Source organism: Oryx dammah, unplaced genomic scaffold, assembly GCF_014754425.2.
Source record: "Oryx dammah isolate SB20612 unplaced genomic scaffold, SCBI_Odam_1.1 HiC_scaffold_28, whole genome shotgun sequence".
NCBI lineage: Eukaryota > Metazoa > Chordata > Mammalia > Artiodactyla > Bovidae > Oryx > Oryx dammah.
Window position 1 is genome coordinate 87,013,837 of NW_024070212.1, and position 20,567 is coordinate 87,034,403.

Sequence of the window (20,567 nt, forward strand, 5' to 3'; positions counted from 1 at the left end):
TTTGCTTGCTGGCTTCTCTGAGCTTCTCAGGAAGCTTCGGATTCCCAACTTTAGTTTCAGCCATGCTATCTCAGTCATTGCTTGCACTAGGGCAGAGTTCGCAGGGAGCTGAAGTAAAATAGAATCCCAGTGCTTTGAGAATGGGAGGCATTCAGAGGCAACCCTGCAGCCACGGCAAAGAGCCAGGCTAGCCCCTCCAGCTCCTGCCCAGTCCACTCCCCGGAGGTGGGCGGAGAGCAGTCAGCCACAGCTGCACCCGCTGAAGCTGCTGGGAGGGGGCGGCCCCTCTGGGGACCGTGCTACAGTTCATTGGCAAGCTGCGCCTCCCAGAGAAAAGGCTGTAACCTCACTGAGGACAGATGGCAGGAAAGCCTGCTGCCCACAGCTGCCGCCAGGGAATCTGAGCACAGTTGCCCTGCTTCCAACACCTGGTACCCAGAGCAGCCGTGAAGGAGGGGCCAGCAGCTCCTATCTCCAGGGAGGCTGGTTGGTTCTAGTGAGGCTTTCTCTCCTCTCTTCCAGGGAAGGCAGCTGCATTTCTGAACCATGGGGCCATGGAGCTAGAAAGGTCTGGAGTGATCTTCTAGCCTTATTTAGCACCTTCGTTTTACAGATGAACACACTAAGTTCCAGACAGGGCATGTGACTCACCCAAGGTCACACTGGAAGAAAGCAAACGGCATTGATTATGGTCTAACGTGCTTAATGCAGCAGCTCATGGCTGTGTTTCTGGCCCTGAACCTGAGTACCATCCAAATGGGTATTTAATAATCCTCAGAACAATGCTATGCCTCCTGCTAGCTGCTAATCTAAAAATAGCCTTGTCTGATTGCCATGGTTTCAGGATTAATTGCTTGCCCCAATCTATTCCAAGGGGAAAGAAAGAAAGATATTATGTCATCAAATATGCATACTCTGTTGGCAAAAGGTTTCTGGAAAGGCATGGACCTTTAAAGAAACAAGTACTCAAGTTTTTATTTCAGTAGCCCTCACCTTATCCACCACCACATCATGGAGGAGACATTTCTGAAATTCCAGCATGAGCTAGGATCTAGAGTTGGCAGATGCTCTAGAATCATTTTTATCATCTTCTTGAGAACATTTGCTTCTTTTTGCAAGTGAAGTTTCAGGCAGGATTCTTCTGGGAGGCACAAGGACCCAAGGATCTCTGTTCCACTTGCTAATCTTTATTTATTTAGCCAATGCCTGTTTATTAACCATGTATTCAGTGACAGCCTTGAGCTGGGTGCACAGTAGGTCCTGAGTGAGTGTATGTCAGTTTGAATTAACTTCTAAAGGACGAAAGCCAGATATTATGGGATAATATGAGGGCCTGAAGACACCCCCAGAGGGTATGGGCTCAAGCTAAATAGTCGTGAGGCTGGCCAGTGTTAGCTGAGCACCTGTTCTGTGCTTCAGCATAGTACTACGTGATTTAAATGCATGATCTCACTGAAGCCTCTCAGCAGCTCTGGAGATAGATATTGATTTTCTCACTGTATGCTCTGTATACATAGCAGCTCATGGTCTGCAATTCACAAAAAGTGGCCAGGACCAGGGCTTGCTTCTGCAGCGTCTCCCCGCTTAACTTCCCCTGCTGCCTCCCGTCCTGGTCGGCAGTAAGGCTCTCCCGGGAGCCTCACAGCCTCCTGCCTCTCTCTGCCTCTCTCTGACAGACTCCCGCAACTCCAGGTGATGCCTTTATCCCGTCTTCATCTCAGACACTTCCGGCGAGTGCAGACGTGTTTGGTTCTGTACCTTTTGGCACTGCTGCTGTACCCTCAGGTAAGCCCTCTTCCACCTTCCTCCCACCTCCATCCACCAAGGAAAAGAAAAGGCTGACTGAACCAGCTGCCAGGTTACGCCAGACACCTGTGGGATGACCACTCTCTCCCTGTGACTCTTCAGGTGACACCGAGAAGCTGCCATGGGCAGGGAGTGGTATGCTTACCAAGCTTTGGTATGTCGGAGGCTGGAAACCAGTCATGTCTTGAACCTGAGAGGTCAAGATTCCAGATGTATAGCTTTGGGGAGCTCAGTGCACACACAGCTGTGTGAATCAGTGCAAATCCTGATTGGCACTGTCAGCTCAGTTGGATGCGGGGAAGGTGAGGCTGGGAAGGGGCAGCTGTGCTCCACTGACCTCTTGAGATCTGAGTGATAGAAGGGGTGGAGGCCCAAGGAAGGGGAGGTTCCCCATGCAAAGAGGAACACTTAGGAGTTCTGCTGACAGTGAACAGTGAATTGCAATGGGGCTTAGTGACTTAGAGAGTATTTGTTCTATTTTCCAAATATTCTTTTACAACAGGGCAAAAATACAGATAGTAACAGTGTTACAGGTACACATTGGTGGGGTCTGAGGCATCTTGTTTCCATGGCATTAGGCAGTCCATGAAGCCAGCCTGTTCTACCTGGACATGGCCAAAGGTGATATTTTGCTGTTGGTTTTGTTCAGTCGTGTCTGACTCTTTGTGACCCCAGGGACTGCAGTGTGCCCAGCTTCCCTGTCCTTCACTACCTCCCAGAATTTGCTCAAATTCATTGAGCAGAGATAAGTGGTATTACTTATGCTGTTTGCATACAGGGGTTCTTAAAGACCTTTTTTTCCTTAACTACATATTTGAAATATGTGGCTTTATCTTTCTTTTTCTACTTTATTTCTATAAATGATGGAGTTGATATGTTTTAAAATATCAATTTCTTGCATTTTTCTATAAATAACTACTTTTAATTATATAGTGTTAGAAACAAATTCTTGCCACCAGATATAAACCTTATTGTTACTTAAAGTAAAATTAAAATTTCATACTCTGTTCTGAAATAGTTATTCCTCCTGAGCTGAAGGATCACTTCTAGAAGCAACAGAGATTGGTAGCTAATATGTCTAACTTACAGTTGAGAATCTATAGGTAGCCTAGAAATGTCTTTAATTGCTAAGCCTCCCAATCAAATCTGTTTTACCCAAACCTATAATGGAACAATGGCAATAGTTTTCCATACCTAAACTGGATATTAAAATGTCCTTGGGAATAGTGCAATGGAATCTGTCGTTTTAAGTAAGAATAATAGTTTTCCATCAGAGATGGACAGTCTTCCTGGGCTGTCAGCCTTGCATTCAGAATAACCATGCTTTGTCCCATTTGATTCATGAAGATATATTGGGACAGAGGATGGGACCTCTAGGCACCAAATTTACTCATTTTCAGGCATGTTTATGCCATAAATGTTCACTGAGTGTGCACTGTCGGCCAGCTCCTATTCAAGGTGTCTGGGGTGTGTCAGTGACTACAATAGACACAGACCCCTGGCCACAGAGAGCTTACTTTCCAGTGCGGAGAAGGACAACATGAAAATGAGTAACAACATAGTCTGTTAGGAATGGTGGATGAGGGGTACGAACAGAAGAAAATGTGGAGCAGGGCAGGTGTGAATGGAGGTGATGGTCAGGAGGAGGGGCTCATGCAAATATGTGATATGAGCCAGGAAGGTGTCAGGGTCAAGAGTACTCCCAGTGGCCCCTCCCAGCCTCCACCCGCCTTTCTCTGTAAGCAAGAGGGGCTGGATTCAGTTCTGGCCCTTACACTCGACTAAAATGCCTGAGAACCCGCCTGTACTGCTCTGGGGCCCTCTGCCCAGCCGGGGCCAGGTGATGGCTTTAAAGAACTCTATTTTACAATCTTACCACTTGATCAGCCATGTTGCACACTGTGGACAAACCACTCCACCCATTCAGATTCTGTTTCTTTAGCTGGTTAAAAAAAATGATAGATTACCTCCAAGATTTCAGTTTTTACAATGTAAGTCTAAAATTAATTTCAGTTATTTTTGCTTTCTTACTCTACTTAAGCTCTGCTGAGAAACAAAACTGGGCTTCAGCTGGTGTTAAACTGTCTGCCTTCTTCTTCCTTTAACTGGCCTTTAAAACCTCTGCAGCTGCTGAATCTCGCATCTTGCTGTCCCTAATTGCCCTGCCAGCGACAGGGAGGTGGGAAATGACCTGGGGTGTGTAGTGCAGTGAACAGGCTGAGTTTGAGCCCTGGCTCAGCCATTTATCTATAAGCTTTAGACTCCTGGGCAAATTATTTAACCAGTCAGAGCCAGAGTTTTTTTACTTTTATAACTGAATTTAAAATAATACTTACCTTGCAACAATATCATGAGAATTAAATGAAATAAAATCAAGTGCTTCTGAAAAATGCTGGCATGTTATAAATGCTTTGTGTAGAAAATGCTAGTATTATTGTTACTCTGACATCTAAAGTAGAAGAAAAAATGTCTTGTTTTTACCTTTTTTTTTTTTCCTTTTCCTTCTTGGGTTGTTCCCTTTAAAAAAAAAAATGCACGTAATACAGTTTAGGTTTTTGACCTTACGAGCACATAGCAGAGCTGGCCTGAAGGGCTGGAGAGTATACTCTATAAATACAGACCTTTCTACTAACCAGCTGTGTGACACTCAGCTATATAATTTCAGAGCCTCAGGGAACTTATCTGTAAAATGGGGATGATGATTCTACCTCATCGAGCTGTTCCCGAATTAATCACATGTAGTAAAACATTTAAAACAGTACCTGGCAGTGTTTACATAAGTAAGCCCTCAGTAAAAGTTCTCTGCCCTACTCACCAGGGATCCTGACTCTTCTACCCATACTCTGGGTGGCCACGTGAAACCTTCCACTCTGGAAGCTGTCAGTTCCTTGTATGCAGATTAAAGAGATATATTTCAATATTTATTTATTTATTTGGCAGTGCCAGATCTTAGTTGTGGCAGGTGGGATTTAGTTCCCTGATTAGGGATTGAACCCAGGTTCCCTGCATTGAGAGCATAGACTCTTAGCCACTGGACTACCAGGGAAGTCCCAAATAAAGAGCTATTGATAACAGCCACCCCAGAGACTTGTTGAAGGATCAGCTTCACAAAAGCATGTGAGCTCCACTAGGGTAAGGATTTATTTTATCTATTTATTTATTTTTAATACTGTCTTGTTCTTCACTGAATCTCCAGAGACAAACAGTGTTTGCCATCCAGGAGGACTACTTTTGAACAAATGCATCAAATGACATATGTAGGTGAGAGGTACCATACAAGTTCTGTAATATGGTGGAGAAATCCTTCAGTTTTCAGTGTTTTCTTTTTCTTTTCAGTGTTTCCCCCCCCGCCAAATAATGAGGGTATTCCCAGGTGCAGCATCTGGTTATAAATTGCAGTTTTCAACACTTTAAAAAATCTAACTGCAAGGCAGTAATGCAGGTGGTTCCTTTCATTGCAGAGAGAGATTTATGATTGATCTGAACTTCATGGCATAAACAGATGCTCATTGGCACCTCCTTCCTCTGCTGTTGAATGTTAGCGAATAAACAGTTACTAAGCTGTTAAGTGGCTGCAGTGGCCGCCATGCAACGGCTTTCCATGTCTAATGCTAGCGCAGCCCTGCCACTGAGATGTCCCATCAGGGACACACAATGCCACGTGGCCAGAGAGCCTTAGCTCACAGGTCTGGGGAAAGCCCCACTGTTGGGACCCCCCTCAGGAAAACCAAGTGAGACCTGCAAGTTCCAAAACATGATACCTAATTACCCTTGCTGCCTCTTTTTTTTTTTTTCTTTTGAATATTGTACCTTGGTGTGAAGCAGATGGCATGAAGCCAGGGAGACATGCTAACAGCTCTCTCCAGAAATGTATGTACAGCCCATCTGTTGGTTCCTTGTGGAAAAAAGGGAAAAAAGGATAGAGGGGAAAAGCCTGCCACCAGCAGTAGACTGACTCATCAGAGATCATAGCACTTATGGTTGCTGGAGTTGGCTTGGACACAGAAAAATACAGTGAATTTATTCCACTGTGACTCAGTCACCTCTATCTAGAGCCTTTCTCCAGCCTTAAGCATTTATGGAGCAGTGGATGTGTGCCCACAACTGTGCTAGACACAGATGGGAGAGGCAGAAAGAAAAGGTTCCTACTCACAGGGGCTCTCTAGTCTAATGAGGCTCTCTAGTCAAAATCGCTGTGCAGTTACAACACTGACTTTTTACTTTTTACTGCACCACGATAGAGAAGAACACGAGGAACTGTGCATGACCAGAGGAGAGCCCACTGAGTACAGAGGGCAGCAGTGATGCTGAATTGAGTCTCCAAGAGCGGAGGAGGGACGTGAAGTAGGGATGAGTTTCCATGCGGGTAGACCAGCAGAGGTGAGGGAGCAGTTTGTGTCGTTTGCAACTGCTGCAGGGAAGGGTGCCAATGAGAGAGTAAATGGGAAATAGGGGTGAAGAGGTGAAAACGGGCTGACCCCATAGCCCCAAAGATAAGCTAAGTTCTCTGGGCCTCACTTTCTAGGTGATGAAGCACTATACCGCTGACCTTTGAACAATAAAGGCCTGAATTGCACGGGTCCACTTATATGTGGATATCTTTCAATAAATACTACAGGAGTATTATGTATGATCCAAGGTTGGTTGGTTCCATGGGTGCAGAACCAGGTACATGGAGGGTCAACTGTAAGTTACACGTGGGTTTTCCATTGCTCAGGACTCAGTGCCCTTAACGTGAGCATTATTCAAGGGACAACCGTATTGGCATTTTAGAATATGGTGGCAGTGAGGAGGGTGGGATGGAAGCCAAGCATAAAAGTCTGACTGGAGACTGAAGGCTTCCATCCATGTACCAAAATGGGCATCGGGGTTGGCATGGTAGGAAAATCCATGGGCAGGTCTTCACCCTGTCAGACTCAGTGCCCCTTTTTATAACAAGGATTTATTCTCCTTTTCTATCATGAAATGAAATTCATCAAGAATACAAACTATCTACACAGTTGTTCAAATCAATGTAGTGTCTTAGCTGTAATAGAAGAAATAAAAGCAAATTTATAATAACAAGATATGTTTTTCCATTAGGAAATATCCAGGTGCCACCACACTGGCTTCCCTCATAGCTCAGTTGTTAAAGAATCTGCCTGCAATGCAGGAGACCTGGGTTTGATTCCTGGGTTGGGAAGATCCCCTGGAGAAGGAAATGGCAATCCACTCCAGTATTCTTGCCTAGAAAATCCCCATGGACGGAGGATGCTGGCAGGCTACAGTCCATAGGGTCTCAAGAGTCGGACATGACTTAGCAACTACACCACCACCACGCTAGAACACATACTAAGTGATCAGATGTGTGCACCGAAAGCCAACGATAGAATAGACCAACCAGAATAGGGGTGTTAACGCTGTCTCCAGTGCCGTGAACAGGGACCACGATTTTCCAAGTTGTTGATCAACTCTTGACTATGTTCCAAAGAAACAAAGTATAATCTTCCCCAGTGTATGCATTTCTGAAAAATTAAGTGAATTAAAACTGTGCAAAGAAACTTTAAATTTCCATGTGATTCAGAGTGCACTCAAATAATCACAAATTCTTTGTCAGGCACGTCATCTCCCATATTATAGGAGGTCTAGTATCAACGCTCTTGGCCCTTAAATGTCAGTACTGCCCCCAACCCCACCAAGTTTTCCTGACAATCAAAACACACCCCAGGAATTTTCTAATCATCCCCTAGGAGGCAGTAGAGCTCCCACCAAGAACCATTGAACCCCGTCAAAGTCAATGGGAAAATAAGAAAAAGGAAGTGCAGTTAAAAGTCATTGTATTATTCTATCGCAGGCAACCTAAGCAAGCTGTCAGCACCAAGCCTCTTCACTTTTTGCTGCAGAAAGATACAATGATTTTAAAAGGAGCACAAGTGATACTTTATACCATAATAACGGAAACAATATAATTTCCACTTATTAAGTGCTTACAACATGTTAGGTATAGTATTAGGTGCTTCGCAAAATCCCTGCAGGGCCGATATCATTATCTCCATTTTAGGGATAAGGTGATTGGTGCTCAGAGAGGAAAAGTAGGGTGTTAGTATTTGTTCTCATTTCCTTGCACTAGGACCAAGGTGATCTGATAAGGATATTGTGTTTTGTTGTTGCCACTCCTGCCTCATTCCATAAAAGTATTAAACACAATTAATTAGCAGGAAGCCTGTGTTTCTGTGTCCACCCCTTCTGGAGCCTCCTCTCACCTTGTAAGGAAATGGACTGGCTTTGAAAGTTGGCTCCCTCTCTTATGAATCAGTTGAAGGGCAGGTGGATCTAAGGCTAGCGCATGGGTGAGGCAGCCCCCGTGTCATTTCTCTGGGTTCACCAGTCATCAACACAACCCAGGTCATTTTGGAAGCTGCTAGGATACCATACATCCACCCTCTTTTTTTTTTCTTTTCTCACCGTTCTGTACCTGCAAATTCCTTCTGGCAGCCATAAAAATGCTTATTTTGAGAGATCAGCCTTCATCTTCTACTCTGCCTAGACTGGTCATCTGTCTCCTGGGCTTGATTGCACCCTGAGAAGGGTGGGAACCCCTGGAAGGACATGGGAGTCTCCTCCAGGCCCACAGTAAGCTAAAACATCTGATGGTTGGACCAACTTTATGGACTGTGCTAAGATCAGAAGTCAGTCTTGGCCATCTGGGTGAGGTAGTAGGGGGCAGTGGAGAGAATGCTGGCTTTGGGGACAGATAACCTCAGTTCAGACCCTGATTTCAGCTTAATGTCCACTGTGTGACCCTGTGCGAGTTACTTTCCTCTCTGAGCACCAATCACCTTATCCCTAAAATGGAGATAATGATACTGACCCTGCAGGTATTTTGTGAAGATGTGTAGCACCTAATACTAACCTAACATGTTGTAAGCACTTAATAAGTGGAAATTATGTTGATTCTGTTATTATGGTATAGAGTATCACTTGTACTCCTTTTAAAATGATTATATCTCACCGTAGCAAAATATTATGGTAATGTAAGTGAGTACACCCCCTGGAGTTTTGCATTGACCCATCTGTGCCACTGTATGTGGTATTCCTAACTACATTACTAAGCTACATTTTTTAATCTCTAAGATTGGCCTAACAATAATATATAATAATACCTAGAGCTACCTTTTATTGCATGTTTTTTACATATCAAAGAAGGTATTAAGTAATTTTATAGGCTGTGATTCAAATCATACTAATGGTTAACATTTACTCAATATTCATTCTGTGTCAGCCACAGTTCTCTATATCTTAAATGTATAATCTCAGTCTTTAACCCAACGAGGCAGAAGGTATTTTCTGCCCATTTTACAGATAAGGAGAGGCTTAGAGACCTTCTTAAGCTCTCCCCAGATTCCACAGATAAGAAGTGGCAGTCTGAATTTTAACCTTGGTCTCAGTCATCTTGCACACGGTTTTGATGTGGAGAAGGAAGATGTTGTAGCCCGATTTTACAACAAAGAGCTTGACTCTTAGCAGAAGCAATGGGGATGCCCTCAGTCTAGCAAGAAGGGGAAGCAAGATTCAAACCCAGATGTGCCCATTACCAGCACTCTGCCCTTCCCACTGAGCACACTGGTTCCTGAGCTGTATGATGTCAGAAACCTTTAAGAATGATAAGACTATAACTACTCTGAGAACTATACCATTATTATTATTACCCCCAAATGCCTGCCTGGCTTGTTCCCTCACTGCATTCTAGTTTCTACTTACAAGTCATCTCCTTAGAGCAGTTTTTCCTGACCACAGCTGTAGAAGGCAGACCCCGGGAGAGCAGGGACTTCTGTCATACTCACCTTTGCATCCTAGCACACAGCCTGACTCTGAGTAGTCACTTGATACCTTCCTGCCGATCACTTGACTCCATGAATGCTTCTTGCCCAGGGCTCCTGACTCTTCTTTTTCACGCCTGCAGGTTATGTTGCTATGGGCGCCGTCCTCCCATCCTTCTGGGGCCAGCAGCCCATTGTCCAACAGCAGATCGCCATGGGTGCTCAGCCGCCAGTCGCTCAGGTGATGCCGGGGGCTCAGCCCATCGCATGGGGCCAGCCGGGTCTCTTCCCTGCCACTCAGCAGCCCTGGCCCACCGTGGCCGGGCAGTTTCCGCCAGCCGCCTTCATGCCCACACAAACTGTTATGCCTTTGCCAGCTGCCATGTTCCAAGGTCCCCTCACCCCCCTGGCAACCGTCCCAGCCACGGGTGACTCCGCCAGGTCAAGTCCACAGACCGACAAGCCCAGGCAGAAAATGGGAAAAGAAATGTTTAAGGATTTCCAGATGGCCCAGCCTCCGCCTGTGCCCTCCCGCAAACCCGACCAGCCCTCCCTCACCTGCACCTCAGAGGCCTTCTCCAGTTACTTCAACAAAGTCGGGGTGGCACAGGATACGGATGACTGTGATGACTTTGACATCTCCCAGTTGAACTTGACACCTGTGACTTCTACCACGCCATCGACCAACTCACGTGAGTGTCCTTCTCTGGAGACATAAACCCCTGAGAGCCACTGATGCCTTGTTTCTGGTGTCAGAGAAACCAGCTCAGTTGCATTCAACAGGCCTCTTTGTTTATATCACTACTACTACTGCTAACAATAGCCTCCCATTATTAGATGCCAATTACATGTACCTTCTCCGTGCTTTACATGTGTTATTTCTATACTCCTAACAATGCTTATGGCAAGTTTCGTTAGACCTGTTTGACAGATAATGAAAGTGAGATTCAAAGACAAAGAAAATAGACTAAAAGGTAGAATTGAATACAAGCCTGTTGTTTTTCTAGCATGTCACCCTGCTTCTTCTGGTTTTGTTCATTCGCTCCTTCATGAGTTCATGTATGTAGATCCCAGCTCTGATACATAGTTTTGGGTATGGCTTATTGAACTAAAACTGAATGGAGTATGTGCATTTAAAATTTTTTAGGAACAAGGATAAAAAAAATTAGAAAATTAAGATCAGGAGAAAACGCAGGCCAGAGATAGAGCAGTCGTAAAGCCTCCCACAACAAGTAGAGTAGCAGCCAGAATTTGGCTCAAAGCTTCGCGTAGTCAAAGGGAAAACAAAATAAGTTGTTGTAGCAGAACACTCTGGACTAGGACTCCAGAGAGCAGCTTGATTGCTTCTTAGTTCTGTGCCAATGAGCAAGTCACTTTATTTCTTTGTGCCTCAGTTTCCTCAACTATCTCAGGCTAAAGGTCATAAAAAGCATTCAGTGGCACAGGTGCTAAGACATCACAACCCTCAGAGAGTAGGAAGTATTTTTATCATCATTGTTACGGCACACCGAGCGGATTTACGCAGAGTTCTAGACTGAGGTTCTAATCCTGCCTTCTCTACCCCAAGCTGTATCTTTGGGCAAGTGTGTGACTTCTTGTAACCTCCCTTGTGTCTTGGGTAGGATAAATGAGCTGGCTTCGATATCTGTGTGCCTTGTCCTGTTTGTGGCATTCAGTGATTCCCCCCCCGACTCACTTTTCTATTGCCAGCCTCTGGCAAACCAGTACCATGTAGCCAAACAGAATCCACATACACTGGGGTACACTGATGCCAGGTTGACACCAACCCAGGAAGGTGCCTGGTGATCCAGCCTGTGCCTTATCAGTTGATAAGAGGAAGGAAAAGGCTCATGACACGGCAAGGTTGGTGTTCTTATTACTGTCGGATGATACAGATCACTGCTTAGCCAATAGCATGAATTGTTAAAAGAATCTAAAATATTAACACAATTAGATAATGTCACTTCAGCCAGGTCTGGCTGGCTGAACCTCTTCTATGGGTATAAATAGCCTGCTTCTCAGGCCATATGATCTACATGGTGGGGGCATCTCTGTTTACTCCAACTCACAAGGTTTCAATGAAGAATCATGAATTTTTAAAAAAAAAATGAAATGCTATAAGAAATGACATCCATGCATAAATAAGCAAGCATCTTTTGAAAGCAAATGTCTCTCTTTCAAGGGGCTGGTGTGCTAGCTACATATAAAAGAGGGAAGTATAAATTCTTTGAGGACAGGGAATATGTCTTAGTCATCCTCGTGTTGCTACACTTTTTTTGATGCTCCTGTGGTATCTGGCACATGGGAGGTATTTTGGAAGATTGTAGAGAATGAAGGAAAAGGAACAAAAGCCACTTCGTAACTCTTGTGTTTCAGAGCAGGGCTTTGTGTCCTTGGCACTGTTGAGATTTGGGGCCAGATAATTCTTCATTGTGGGTGGTTGTCCTATGGATTGCAGGTGTTTAGCAGCATCCTTGACGTCTACCCACTGGATGCCCAGTGATCACATTCTCTTCCCCTAGCTTTGATGATGAAAAATGACTCTTGATAATGGCAAATGTCCCTTTGGGAATAAAACTGTCCCAGATTGAGAACTACTGTTTTAGAGTATAGAGGTATTCTATAAAACCTTCTAAAGGTCCCAGATTGAGAACTACTGTTTTAGAGTACAGAGGTATTCTATAAAACCTTCTAAAGGTTAAACACTTGCATAAACAAACAGTTTTGCATCCCACTGATTACATCCAGGAAGTATGAGCAGCATATCTCTCAGTATTGGTGGCTTGGTCAGGATTCTTAGCCTTTAGTAAGAAACCACATCAAACTCACTTCAGAATCCAATTTCACTAATACATATTAAATGTGTGCTGCATATCAAGGTGTTTTCACCTAAACTATCTCTTTAAACCTACTTCCTTTTAATTTAAAAAAAAATCCTAGGTTTTAAAGAAAATGAGTGCAGCCTATCTTTATGTCCTCTGTCCATCAGCATCACCTTTCAAATGTTTTGGGTAGAGCAGAACCAATAGCGGTCCTCAGATAGAAAGAGAAAGGCACAGTGGGGCTGAGCAGGATCAGATTTGTGCTGACTCCCGGGACTCCTGCTTCTTCACAGCTGTGTTAACTCTGAGAAAGGCACTTCATCTCTTTGAGTGGCAGTTTCTTCATCAGAAAAAGACAGCAGGTACAGTAGCACCTGCAGTGTTTATATTAGAGGGCGTGATGAATGCAAAGTGCCCAGCACCGTGTCTGGCTCACTGACATGCAATAAATAACGTTGTTCTAAAGACGTTAAGAGTTACAGAAGCAACTCACTAAGGTTTATAATCACTCACTGTCTGAGGAGCAGCCAGATTTTGTAAATTCTGGGAAGTAATGGCAGGGAGACCTTATCAATGGCTTTCAGTTCAACTAGTAAATCAAGTCCTATCCTCCTCCCCCTTCCTTGGGGCTGAGCCAGTGAGGAGTATTTTCCATGCCAAGTTAGAAATTATGGAAAGGAAAGTGGTTTCCAGTGGCATATTTATTATAAACCTCTGGAATAAAGAAGACAAGGAAATTGTGGGAAGGTCAGGACAGAAAATGCAGATCCTTATGGAACGAGGGAAGAAGCCTCAGCTGTGAAGTTGCCTTCAGCCCTGTCCATTTCCCCAGATCACTGAGACACTCTTCATTCACTGTTCACTCAGTAGGTTTATCAGACACCTACTACATGCCAGGATACAAAGCCTGCTTCCACCTCTTGCCAAGTCTGAGACCTTGAGCAATTTAGCAACCTTCACTGTCCTTATCTGTAAAATTGGAGGACCCCTACCTCAAAATGGCTTTATGAGGATCACAGATATTACCTGTGAAATTTGATGGCCTCTGATACATGCAAGGCATCCAATAAATGTGTCACACTGTCATCTTTATTCTTATTGAAATAATTATATGAAATTAAGAAATGGAAAGAAAACTATAGTCCAGTGGGTCTCAACGTCAGTCTGTGGAAACATGGAGTTTCTGATTCAGCAGGTGTATCTAGGGTAGGGTCCAAGAATATGTATTACCAACAAGTCCCCAAATGTGACTGATGCTACCAGTCCAGGGAACATCCCTTGAGGACCATTGCCTCACCCATCCCAGTGGACCAGCTCCTCCTGACTGTCAAGTATGTGAGAGGACAGGATAAAGAGATAGAGAAGAGAGATTAAACTGTTCAACTGATTTGACTTGTGATGGGAAGAGGTGTCCTGGGATTTGACTCAAACATAACCAGATCCCTGGGGTTTCCGTGGGTTAGAAACAGTTGCCTCCAGACACTTAGGATGTTTTCTCTTTTTGTATGGTCTCCATGTAGCTCCAACCCCAGCCCCTAGACAGAGCTCTCCATCCAAATCATCTGCATCCCACGCCAGTGATCCGACCACCGATGACATCTTTGAAGAGGGCTTTGAGAGCCCCAGCAAAAGTGAAGAGCAAGAAGCTGTAAGTGGCCAGTTTGTTCTGAGTTGTTGTTGTTGTTTTTCCCCATTTAAAACTTCTGTATCTAAAATGAACAATGCATGAGGAACCCTGTGTAGAATAGAATGCTGACTCAGACTCTTAGGTTCTAAAGGGGTGGCTAAAGGGGTTTTCTTTTATGTTCAAATGAGCAGCTGAAAACTGTTATCCTTTCGTTACATTGTTGCAAGTTCTCACATTTGCAGAAGTGGCATCCTCTCAATGGAGTGCTGCCTTCTTTAATATAATGGATGATATGTGTGCATGAAAATGTACCCAGCTGTCTTATATTTTAAATTACTGAAAAGAAAAAAAAAAGTGTTATCTTCTTGTGTTCTAGCCTGATGGGTCACAGGCCTCATCCAACAGTGATCCCTTTGGTGAGCCCAGTGGGGAGCCCAGTGGTGATAATATAAGTCCACAGGCCGGTAGCTAGATAGCACAGGTCTGGGTAGGTATCTGTCCTTTTGATCTCCCATAAGCCATCCGCTCTCCCTGTTGCTTGTTCATTGCCTCTGCCGGTCACATCCCTGATGTTCGCACCATCTTCCTGGCCTGAGCGTATCCCTGATGTTTGCATCATCTCGCCTTGCCTGGTGTCTGTTTTCCACCTTGTTTATCCTCATGGATGCATGACCTTTGACATGTATTGGGATTAGGGGTAAAGGTGAGGAGTGGGGAATGGTCATACTATTTTATTACCATATGTTCTGAGTGGGGGCAGGGGGTGGTGAGGCATGGTCAGAGCTGCTTAATGTGGATTCAGTGTCTGAAAGCATCAACATTCTGAGATGGACACATTCTTTCTCAGTGAGATGTGGTCCAGATGCTTAGACCCCTTCAGCAATGTGTCACAGAATTTGCCTACGCTCCACAGATCTAAAAGAAGAAAAAAAAAAATCACCAACCAAACACACTTCGAGAAGGCAGACTAAGAAACAAAACAAGCAGTGCTTGAAATAAAATTGCTAGAGATGTGAGATCATGGTAGCCTGTTTTGTCTGGCCAAAAGGGGCCCTGCACCCTTTCTGAAGTGAAAGTGGAATTCAGAGCTGCGAAAGTGGAATTCAAAGACATGTGGCATTCGCTTCTGAGGCTCTGCTGTTTGCACCTGTCTGACAGCCGGTGGCTTGCCACCAAACCACTTCAGACTCCATCAGCAGCAACTTTGAGAGAGGTGTACTTACATTTACTAGAAGTGGGTTTAGGCACTTGAATTTCAATATATCTGATTTGATGGAAAGAAAGAGGGGCTGATGAAGCCAACTTTCCCAGGAGACATGAGTACCCCCTTGTTACCCAGACATGAGTTCTAAGGTCACTCCTTGACAAATGTCTTCAATTTTCAGGTGCTTTTCTAGTTTTCCATAAATGCCTAGGACCGCAAGGCCCTAACCGGCAGAGCTCCATTTTTAGGCCTGAGTAGCATGGTCAGAACCATTAAAATGGTAAATAGCTTTCACTGTTCACAAATGGATTCTGACGCTACCTTGGAATCAGTTGCCATTTGTGTATAAGTTATTTTGATAGTTATTGAAAGCTTATAGAGTATTTTCAAAGTGTGTTTTGTTCATAGATTTTATGATTAGAGCATACCATACATTCTGCCACATTTCACCTCAGTACAGTATATAGCACACAAGAATACCATTGTGCCATGCAAACACCCAACTAAAAATGTAGACTTGCAAAGCTATTTGGGGGGCTTGTGATAATAGACAGAGTTGATGTTCCAGGAAAGGCAGAAGTTGGAGATGATGGGAAGATGCCCCAACAAGTTATTCTACCCCTTTCATATGTTTTGTTTCACATGCTCACCTTTGCCTTGAAAAATGTGATGAAGTATGGGTGACAAGAGCCATTCGTCAGCATAACAGCCAACGTCTGATCCTAAAACTGAACTTCTAGAGAACAGAGATGACGGACAGCACTTGCAGATCGATGCCTCACACCCTCATCTTTACACGTCTGTTCTGCTTGAGATAGTTGTGCAAGCTGTTTTGTGGGGCTTCAGCCTGTTCCGCGTTGTGTTTGATGCTCTGTCTAGAACCCCAGGCCAGGGCTGAGTTGTGAATGGATGTGGCACAGTCTTGTGGGAAGAGCTCAGAATTTGGAACTTGAGTTCAGATTCTAGCTCAGCTACCTAATAGCAGGAAATCTTGGCCAAGAACCATACTTGCTGTTGAGTCTTGGTGTGCTTATCTGCTGCAGGGCCTGGAATATCCATTACCTTAACTGAGATGGCACATAAAGACAGACACTCAGTACTCAGCTTAAAAATCTGGGTTCTGGAACAAGAGTGAATTCAGAATCTGGCACTAGCACTTATAAGCTATGTGACCCTGAGGAGATGTCATAATAATTCTCTATCTTATTTAGAAAGATAAGGATAAAAATATCCTTCCTCATGAGGTTATTGTTTGGACTAAGTGATATGTCTGGAATTCTTAACACCGCGTCTGACACACAGAAAGTAGCTGAGCTGTTAGTTGCCATCAGCAACACCAACACCATCACCCCAAACCGTCATCACATGTGCTCAATAAATATGGTTTACCACTCCCTTGGATTTTATACATTTAGCCCTTGTGTTGAATAAATTCCACCATAAGGACCCAGGCCATTGCCTGGGAGGTTTTGCTTTGTACTTTCTATTTGTAGGTAATTAGTTTTCAATATGCCTTAAAAGAGCTTTGGGAGAAAAAGAAAAACCCTATTTCTTAGTTCTCTGGCTCACCCTGCCCCATAATCAGAATGACACCTTTTAGGGCCTCAGGGGCCAACTCTCACTTCTCCAAACAGAGCAGCCTTATCTTATATTCACATGTAAATCATAATAAGTAGTTCCCAGCTCCAAAGGAGGGCTGGGCTGTAATCTTCTGTGAAGCAGTTTTCTCCCTTTGAAAGCTTAGTCTGGCAATTTCACAATGGCCTATCAAGGATCACATGCCAAGAGGCCGTTGCCAGCCTTGCTGACACATCCCACGTAGCCTTAGCCTTGCTAAGACACCCATATAGTGGTGGTGGTGGTTTAGTCGCTAAGTCGTGTCCGACTCTTGCGACCCCATGGACTGTAGCCTGCTAGGTTCCTCTGTTCATAGGATTCTCCAGGCAAGAATACTGGAGTGGGTTGCCATTTCCTTCTCCAGGGGATCTTCCCCACCCAGGAATCAAACCCAGGTCTCCTGCATTGCAGGCAGATTCTTTACCAACTGAGCTACAAGGGAAGCTCCCAAGACACCCGTGACGGAAGTCCAAAAGGGGCTTCTGGGCCCCTCCTTCAACACAGAACAAGCCACATTTGATCCTTCTGTCTCCGTTCCATTCACCCATCCATCCAACCGGAAATTTACTGGCTGCTATTTCTTAGCGCTTTTCCAGGCATTTGGAGAAAGGATACACCATGCAGGGCAAGTTACGTCCACAGCTCTATTTTCCCCTCTGCCTCCATGCAGTTGGGAAGCAGGAGTCTCAGCCTTATCATCGTTGCAACCATTATCACCAGCTGCTTTTTATTAGAAATGCCCACACAATCCTGAGTAGGTAGGGGTGACATCTGTTGATAAGTTAAAACCATATCGCACCCTTGTAAGAGGAAACAGACGGCCTCAGTCCTCACAGGTGGATGCTTTGGGGCCAATCTCAAATAGCATTTCTGTTTTAGCAATAAGGGAGAATATCTTCAATTATTTCATGTTTTCCCCTACCCTCCCATCTGGGAGAATCACGTGTCTGTGAAAGACTGGGTCAACAAGGGCACAAAAAAAGAACCCAAATAATATTATAATAGCTGGTGTGGGAATGGCAGGTAATTTATACTCCACTGATATGTTGCTGGAGCAATTTTAAAGGCGAAATGTTAGCTTTTGAGGAGATGAAAGAAAAATGAAAACATTTATTTGGTTAAATAGCTAAGTAAATAAACTGCCTATCAGACTTCCCCAGCTGTCAAGTCAAAGTAGCATCTGTAACAATGGAGAATTGTTTGGTCTGTCTCCCTTAGTAACAATAGATATTGCCATAAATAATAAGTTACTGTCGTTTTTTTTTTAAAGACCAATCTTCATAGTGGGAACCCAAGACACATAAAATATTACCTGATGGATTTTTAGTTTTCAAGGGAAAGAAAAGCAGAACTTTAGATGCTTTGGGAGAGAGATTTGGAAAAATAAAAATAAAAAAAGGAGAGAGTAGAAACAGATGCCCAGAGTCAGAGTCTTGGGTCTGAATTACAGTTCCTAAGGACATGATCTTAGGTGGGACCTTAGCTAACCCCTGGAACCCCATTTCTCACACATAGATGAAAATGAATCATGATAACAGCTCCCTCCTCAGGCTCTTCTAGGATCAGAAGATATCATGAGTATGAGAGTGCTTTATAAGCTTTGAAAGTAAAATAGCACATATTTGGCCTTATTATTACTATTTTGCTTTTAAACAGAATCACATAGCAAAAAGCCTTAAAACAGAGAACCACAGAAATGGAAAATAACCACTTCTTTACCGGAGCATAGTGGTGCTCTGAAGCTAGTCCAAGCCAACCTGGTCCAGGCAGGAGATGGCAAAGCCTGGCTGAGGGCAGCGGTGGCCAGGTTAGAGACGTTGGCTTGATGCCCAGGGAAAGGATGGAATCAGGAGGAGGTTAAGGCTGAAGGCAAGTGGGAAGAGAGGAAGAAGAGGGCATGCACTGGGATGACTCCCCGGGTTCCTGCCTGCCCCGGAGATCTAGGTGGGGCCAGGAACTATGCTAAGGAACACAGAGCAGCAGGCTTAAGCAGAGAAAAAGGCAAGTTTACTTTGGGACCAAGTGTTCTTGAGGTTCCTTTGAACTTCTAAGTTCAGATGCTGGTAGACTGCTGAACATGAGACTCTGGAGGACAAAGGCCCAGAGATGGAGGTTTCAGCATGATTTTCAGCCCCTAGAGTAGTGGGCAGAGCTAGAATCCACTGATCATTTAGACCTGAGTTCAGCAAACACTCTGTGAACGATGTATGCTTTGTGGGCCCTTCAGGCCTGTCACAGCTAATCTGTTACACTGTTGTAGCAGGAAAACAGCAAAAGACAGTGCCTAAGGACTGGCTGTGGTGAGTTCCAGTAAGACTTTATTTACAGTAGAACTGGCCATCACTAAAACAGGCTGAAGGGCTGCCCTTTGCTGAGCTGAGTTAGATCATGCTCGTTGTTTCTAGAATCACCCTGTAGAAGGCAATGCAAGTAGCCTTGCACTTACTACTACTAATGAGATAACTTAAAAGTCAGCAGCGTGTTTATAGCGCGTTGATTAAATATCACCTAGTTCAATCCTCAGAGAGACACTCTTAAGTATTTTTTATTATTCCTGTTTCACAAATATGGCAGGTACGGTAGAGAGGTTAATAACTTGTTGAAATCACAAGAATCACATGTAAGGAGGCTAGGATTTGACTCTAGACCCTGATTAGAGAACTTAAGAGCACTCAACCAAGACCAGGACACCTGGGTTTTAGCAGCCTCTGTTTGACTTAATTGCTTGTGATGTGAGGCAGATGGCTTCATTTCTGACCTTTGGTCTTCTCTTCAGAAAAGCAGTTCCTCAGCCCTTCTAGCTCTTACATTCTAGGACTTCTAACTTTTCCAGTGTCAGCCAGCTAGAGCATGGAAGACCCACTCCTCAAAAAGTCTTCCAACAGCACCCTTCTCCCAGGTTGTCCTTATTCCCGTCTAATGAAGGAAAGGCCAGAAGTCCCTGAAATGTGGGGACTCTTTAGGGGTTCCGGTGACTCTCCATGTGAGATGTAGGACCCTCTCCTGACCACCGGGAGCCTACTCAGGACAGGCCCACTTGCTTTTGGCAGAGAACAGGCATCAGCAACCTTAGTGCCATCATCTGCTACAGGACAAGTTAAAAAAAAAAAAAGTGATGTCAACATGCAAAGCAGATTTGCAGAGTTGATCAGAATGAGTGTGGACCTCCTGGGAACTCAGATTGTGCACCTATGTTCACCAAGTGGGTTTTGGTACCGTGAGGCCCCTGGAAGCAAGTGCATTCGGCAGCAACTTCAGACTCTAAGGTATTACCATCATATCCATCCTTTGTTTTGAAGGCTTTCCTATCCTAAAAGCCAGATTTTCAGGCTGAAAGTAGTCAGAAAGCTTTGTCATTTCCCCTTTCCTTTGAATAAAAAAAGAAAGGAAGACTCCTGCCACTTGTTAAAATTCTTTATGTCATATGAGCTCACTTATTACATGTTACATACAGGACCATGATGTTGGTGTTACAAGCCCCATTGTAGAGATGAGAAAACCCAGGTGAAAAGCCTGCCTCAGTTCATACAGGTAGTTAAGAAGATTGCGGGAGTCTTTATGGCTCTAAACATTTTTCATGGATTTAGATGGCACTTTGAGTTCTTTCCACCTTAGTTTTACTCCATGGTTACCATCCCCTTTTTCATTTTGCCAAGCCAGGAAATGTAAGACCCTGCTGAGGTAGGCCCCAG

The 20,567-nt window shown here is 44.3% G+C and overlaps 1 protein-coding gene across 2 annotated transcripts in view; it reads left to right on the top strand.

The window, feature by feature from the left end:
* DAB1 (DAB adaptor protein 1) overlaps positions 1 to 20,567 on the top strand; it is a 334,491-nt gene that overhangs the window by 303,791 nt on the left and 10,133 nt on the right. Inside the window, exons 10-13 of one of the 2 annotated variants that reach the window (XM_040231049.1) lie at positions 1,677 to 1,785; positions 9,749 to 10,297; positions 13,948 to 14,075; positions 14,431 to 15,619. In XM_040231049.1, coding sequence (XP_040086983.1) covers positions 1,677 to 1,785; positions 9,749 to 10,297; positions 13,948 to 14,075; positions 14,431 to 14,526 — 882 coding nt within the window. In that variant the 3' untranslated portion in view covers positions 14,527 to 15,619. Of the gene's footprint in view, positions 1 to 1,676; positions 1,786 to 9,748; positions 10,298 to 13,947; positions 14,076 to 14,430; positions 15,620 to 20,567 lie in introns of those variants that run through there. The other variant, XM_040231048.1, reaches the window with a different exon arrangement.